Raw genomic sequence first — 5,879 nt, 5'->3', positions numbered from 1 at the left:
AAAGATGATGCAACAAATTACCTTCTAAATATAGACAAAGTTTAATTTTTTTCTCATCATAATCAAGGAATATGAGAAACATTAASGGCARTGAAGATTTTATAATGAAAATAATYAAATTCTCAAGAAACTTGGAAAGAAAATTGTGGGATTTATTCATGTAACATAATAAAATCCAAAGTAACTGCTGCGCAAAGCTATTTTGGACTTCTGCTGCCAATTAAATCCTCAGAATTCCTACTCAAGGTGCTGCACATCAGACTGGCCTGTGCTCTGTGTCCTTGTGCACAGGGGTCCCAGCTCCAGCTGAAAGGCTCATGGGCAATCCCACCACACCAGCCCACAGCCCAACCTCTCCAAACCTGCAGCAGGAAGGTAAATGTGACCCAGCACAGCTCAGMAAGGCTTGGAGAGCTTTGGAATGGCTGCACACACAGCACTGAGCCCTTCCAGGAYACAACCAAAGGGAATTTATTGAAGRTTCACACGTTGTGCACCAAACCAGACCCCCAAYGTTCCTCTGCCCCTCMGATGAGAGGTGTTCTACACATTRAAAGCTGTAGATTCCATGTCTCTTCTTGGAAGCTTTGGTGGGGGAAGTTTTGACAAAACCTCTCTGGCATAAGGGGTTTTATGCAGTCCAGCTTCTCGCAGAGCGAGCTCAACACGGAGCCTGGGGTCAGAAATGACCTGTTAAAATAAACCACAGCCTGATCAATAGAAACCAAACAGCAGCACCTTGAGCAGCTGCTGTGCTCCATGCACAGAGCCCAAAGTGCAGCACAGGCTCCAATTGCTGTGCTCAGCATCTCCACAGACTGGAGATGGGCACTGGAGCAGGGTCCCCTGAGCATGGGGAGGAGCAGGGGGATCCATGATCTATGTACTGCGGCCTGAGCAGCACCAAACCCCCCTGCAGCTGAAACACAAAGAGCATGCTGAGGATTAAGCTATGGCCCCCAAATATACAACCTCAGGGCACATTTAAGACTTGTCAGAATCTCGTGCATTGGTCAGATTTGGGGAATTTTAATAACAAAACCCACATCTTTCTATTACCAAACTGAGAAGCTTTAAAATGCCTTAAAATGGGAAGTGCTTAAGCTACAGACATTGTTGAATTTCATCTTATTCAGTGTCAAAAGAATGCTTTTACACCRTAGAGTTGTATCATACCTCTTCTCTTTTTGTAAATGATTTTCAAATTCCAGAGTGTGAATAATTGCAAATGCATTGATTGAGCAGATGGGGAACAGTGAGGGAATCAAAAGATCTCAAGATGTTCCCTGATTGCATTTGAAATTGAGGGAGCACAATCCTCAGCAGCCTGAGTGACCCGAAAGTGGGGTATAGTTAGTTCAGTTCCTGATTCATTTACACTTCAGTATTTTCTTCTTAGCCCCTGCAGATCACATCCCAACCGAGTTCCCATCCAGCAACAGTGTAAAGATGGTCAAGACACTGATTTTCAGCTTAAGAAGAGATTTGTGCCGTGCATAAATTTCCAAGAAAAAGGCACAGCCCACAGATTGTTACCACTGCCCTTTTGTACAGTGGAAGAACTTTCACTGACTGGGGCAGGTGAAAACRAAGCACTCTTGTAAATAAATGCATAAGAATGTAAAATGGGTGAGTTTTGAATTGCAAAAATTTCAGAGTGGTGAAAATGCCTGGCAAGCACCAGAGCTGCCCAACAGCCCAGTTAGCCCAGTGTTCCCTCTCCAGTGGTGCAATGGGAGATGCTCTTGGAAGAGCCAGGAGTCCTGCACTGAACCTGAGTGGACCTTTGGGGTCCCCTCTTGAGCTGCTCCATCCCCTGTGCTGGGTCAGAGGATTGCCCCATGTGTCACTCTGAGCAGTTTTGTCTTACACACATTATCTATATCTATATCTATATCTATATCTATATCTATATATCTATATCTATATATCTATATCTATATCTGTATCTATATCAATATCATCTATATCTATATCTATATCTATATCTATATCTATATCTATATCTATATCTATCTAATCTATATCTATATCTATATCTATATCTATATCTATATCTATATCTATATTCTATATTCTACTGCTAGTGCAGCTGTTTGGGTGTGTGATGAATGTTCCTGTTCTATGTCCCTGCTGACACCAAGTGCACACAATAACCCAGCAGCACACCATTACCTGCTCCTCAGTGTACGTGTGCAGTTTGAACAGTGGCTGCTGCAGCTCCAACTCCTCGTTGGCTCCGATGCCCATSCGAGCTCTGGACGCCACCGTGTCGGCCACGGCTCTGGCTGGATCCACTTTTGCAACAATGGCAACCTGAAGCACACAAGGTGACAAGAACAGTTACTCTGTGGAGCTGAGTGAGAGCAGGTGATTTGAGAACACAGGAATTCACTGTCTTTGCAGTGTCACAGTGGTGCAGGATCCCACTGCAGATGTGTGAGAACACCTTTATTTGGCTTTATTTGGCTGTGCAGCAGCWCCTGAGCTCTCCAGCAGACACCARCRTGAGCTCCAGTGTCCAGCCAGTCTSTACAWGGATCCAGCAGCCTCAYMATTCTGCAATAACCACAATTCCTGGAAGTCCAAACTTTCTCCTTTTTCTTCCAATGCAAACAAAGGTGTTCAGGGTGATAGTTCACAGTTTTTACAGAGTCATGGGCAACAGCATYGTGATACRCCCCAAATAACACAACTCTGTTTTYCTCTGAAGTGCATCTGCTTTAACTGTGTAATTTCCTGTGGCTAGATCAGTATCAAAGATTTGCAGACACTSTATTGTGCCAGAGTTAAATCTTTTTTTAATGCTTACTTTCTTTGTGTTAAAATATTCAGACACAGGCCTAGTACCACTTCGGAAAAATATAGAAAGATGCATGAGCAAAATAMTTAAATCACAAGCCCATCTGAATGGCTAAAACCAGAAAAAAATACTTTAAATTGCATTAGATACTTTTTTTCATCCATCCCTTTAATAAAATATTATCTGTATATCTGCAGACCACCCAAATCTACAGGCTGGGTGACTTTAGTAAAGATTTTTTTCTTCCTGCCATACAATGTGCAYACTTTATGAAGCAACATTTCATGAGTGTAAAACAGAGAATAAAAGTTGGTCAGAGAAGTAGAATGAAGTGGGAATGTCACCATCACAAGCAAAAGCCCTTCTGGGAGCATCTTCTACTCTGGCAGTGAGAAYTGAGTCAGTGGGACGAGCTCAACAGATCATGATTCCTAACCAGTACTTTGGAGGAAAAAACAAGGAGATTATATACAGAAATGTAAATTAAGGTAGAATTACTCTTTCTAAAGTGAGCAACAGAAAACATAACCCTACTTTTACTATGTCATTAGCAAGCATTAGTTAGAATTTTATGGGTGTCCTTTTWAAAATAATGTGCAAAASTTTCAGAGGGTGAAAAATCTCTGAYGAAAAGTCATCCAAGGTGAGTAAGTTTTCAGAATTTAAAAATAATATAAAATACTCAYAAATCTTGCCTAAGACTCAAGGTAGACTTAAGCTTATTAAAACAAACAAAACCCAGAAAAAAATCATGGAAGAAAAATCACCTCCATCCTAGAAAAAAACGTTCTCTATCTCCTTTTAGATATGAACAGCCTCCTGCAGTACAATTTAACGTCCGAATGTTGCTGTTGTCAGAGCTACAAAGCACACAGGATTTATGACAGGGCAGAATTACTGTTAGGCAGAGCAACAGTGCCTTTGAGCGTGTTGATTTATTTTGCTGTGGTAGATGGTTCTTTTCCCTGCCCACCCTGGCAGTTTGTGTTTGCAGCATTGCAATCCCTGCACAGGACCCACCTGCTGCCGCAGCGCTTCCAGACGCTTCTCCTTCTCCTGTTCCTGCCGGGCCTGCAGCAGCTCCAGCTCCTTCTTCTGCAGCAGCCGCTGCTCCAGCAGCGCCCGGCGGAACCGCACCCTGCCAGGCACACGGGAAATGATGGGAAATATGCTGGGAAATGTGGGAAATGCTGGGAAATGCTGGGAAATAGTGCTGGGAAACGCTGGGAAATGCTGGGAAATAATGCTGGGAAATAACGCTGGGAAATGCTGGGAATTAATGCTGGGAAATGCTGGGAAATAACGCTGGGAAACGCTGGGAAATAACGCTGGGAAATGCTGGAAATGCTGGGAAATAGTGCTGGGAAATAATGCTGGGAAATGCTGGGAATTAATGCTGGGAAACACTGGGAAATGCTGGGAAACGCTGGGAAATGCTGGGAAATGCTGGGAAACGCTGAGAATTAATGCTGGGAAACGCTGGGAAATGCTGGGAAACGCTGGGAAATGCTGGGAAATAATGCTGGGAAATGCTGGGAAATAGTGCTGGGAAATAGTGCTGGGAAACGCTGGGAAAGGCTGGGAAATGCTGGGAAATAGTGCTGGGAAATAGTGCTGGGAAACGCTGGGAAAGGCTGGGAAATGCTGGGAAATGCTGGGAAATGCTGGGAAATGCTGGGAAATAATGCTGGGAAACGCTGGGAAATGCTGGGAAATGCTGCCACTTCCACATTTCTGTCTTGGCATTTCAGCTCAGTGTTCTCTCTACCCACCTCAGGGTGCTGCAGTGGTTCATCAGAACACCTCACAAAGGCAAAGGTGCCTTTTCCTTTGAACCCGTTCTTTTTGTTGGAGTTGTTTGGTTTGGTTTTTTGGGGGGGAGTTGTGCTTTTTGATTTGTTTCTCTTTTTTTTTTTTTGGTCGGTTGTTTTTTAAACAACTTGGCTAACCTTTCAGACTCCATGTCTAGACCACAGATTTTCTCCAGCATGCTTTATATAGCCTTGCTACTCTTTTTCTCTCCCCCGTTTTCTTTGCCAAGAAGAAATGTTCTCTTACATCTGCATATGGCAGGAGAAATCTTTCCTATAACCCTTTCCATTAAAACACCTCCCAGCAGTAACTCCAGAGCTTCACCCACTGCACTGCTGTGTGCCCCACTTTTCATGGCAGGTTTTTAGAGATTTGCACAGTCTGTTCCTGGTGGAGCTGTGGATTTTTGTTGGTTTGTCCTCATACAGGAGCTGCCAACGCCGTGCTTTGAGTTTGGAGAATTACCCTCCTTTGTTACCCCTTCAAATCTGAGYTTGCCTTTAGAGAAATTGAGATGAACCAGCTGCTTCAACTACAATAAAACATGTATTTTTATTTTCTTACTCYCCAAATTTTAGTAAGCTCAAAGGAGTATATAACTTGTACTATAAACTGCACAAAGCAAACTAAACCTACAGTTCTGCAGGTGGCCAGCAAAGACCTCTGTGTCAATAACTCAATCACAATTAGCAGGACAGACAAATTTAYCCCAAGAGAATGGTACAGGGCTGCCTGAGGTGCCCAGAGAGGCTTCCAGTTACTCACTGTCCACTGTAGTTTAGGCAGAAAAATGCTACAGCAATAGTGCTCGTGGGTCATTCTGTACCAGGGAAAAAGCCTAATCTGCCTTTTATATGAACAGTGCTTAATAAAAAGGTTTGTGGGTTTTTTTTAAATAACAAAAATTACATTATAAACCCTTTCACTCTGCTTGAGCTGGCTACTGTAATACATGTTTAAATATATTCCAGAGTTATCAAACACGAAATTCAGGGCTCTGGAAGTTTCTGTGCACAGCCAAGACAGGAGGACACTTGGCCAGACTGCCTTCAAATGCTTTGTCCTGCCTATGGCAGTTTTCTTGCACAGGAGAATTTAAAGCAGAGGTGAACTAAAACATTCTGTGGCCTTTCCATCCCCAGTTTGAACAGATCCAAGAGATCCCAGTGAGTGGCAGAAAGCAGCAGACAGAGCAGGGCAGAGCCAGGGCTCGCCATGGTGACACAGAGATCACTGCTGCTGCAGAGAGCTGTGCTCTCATCCC

The 5,879-nt window shown here is 43.5% G+C and overlaps 2 protein-coding genes across 4 annotated transcripts in view; one reads left to right on the top strand and one right to left on the bottom strand.

Moving 5' to 3' along the window:
• UPP2 (uridine phosphorylase 2) overlaps nucleotides 1–1,619 on the top strand; it is an 8,736-nt gene extending 7,117 nt beyond the window's left edge. Inside the window, exon 4 of the mRNA XM_057385329.1 lies at nucleotides 1,400–1,619. Within this exon, the coding sequence (XP_057241312.1) occupies nucleotides 1,400–1,500 (101 nt within the window). The 3' untranslated portion in view covers nucleotides 1,501–1,619. The remainder of the gene's footprint in view (nucleotides 1–1,399) is intronic.
• CCDC148 (coiled-coil domain containing 148) overlaps nucleotides 64–5,879 on the bottom strand; it is a 34,758-nt gene continuing 28,942 nt past the window's right edge. For all 3 annotated transcript variants that reach the window (XM_057385326.1, XM_057385327.1, XM_057385328.1), the window contains 3 exons: nucleotides 3,824–3,941; nucleotides 2,176–2,316; nucleotides 64–690 (listed from right to left, as the gene is read on the bottom strand). In XM_057385326.1, the coding sequence (XP_057241309.1) occupies nucleotides 544–690; nucleotides 2,176–2,316; nucleotides 3,824–3,941 (406 nt within the window). In that variant the 3' untranslated portion in view covers nucleotides 64–543. The remainder of the gene's footprint in view (nucleotides 691–2,175; nucleotides 2,317–3,823; nucleotides 3,942–5,879) is intronic.

Source organism: Malurus melanocephalus, unplaced genomic scaffold, assembly GCF_030028575.1.
Source record: "Malurus melanocephalus ecotype Western Australia unplaced genomic scaffold, MMel_1.1 scaffold_811, whole genome shotgun sequence".
NCBI lineage: Eukaryota > Metazoa > Chordata > Aves > Passeriformes > Maluridae > Malurus > Malurus melanocephalus.
Note: the sequence above shows the minus strand (reverse complement) of the source record. Positions and strands in the feature narration are given on the sequence as shown.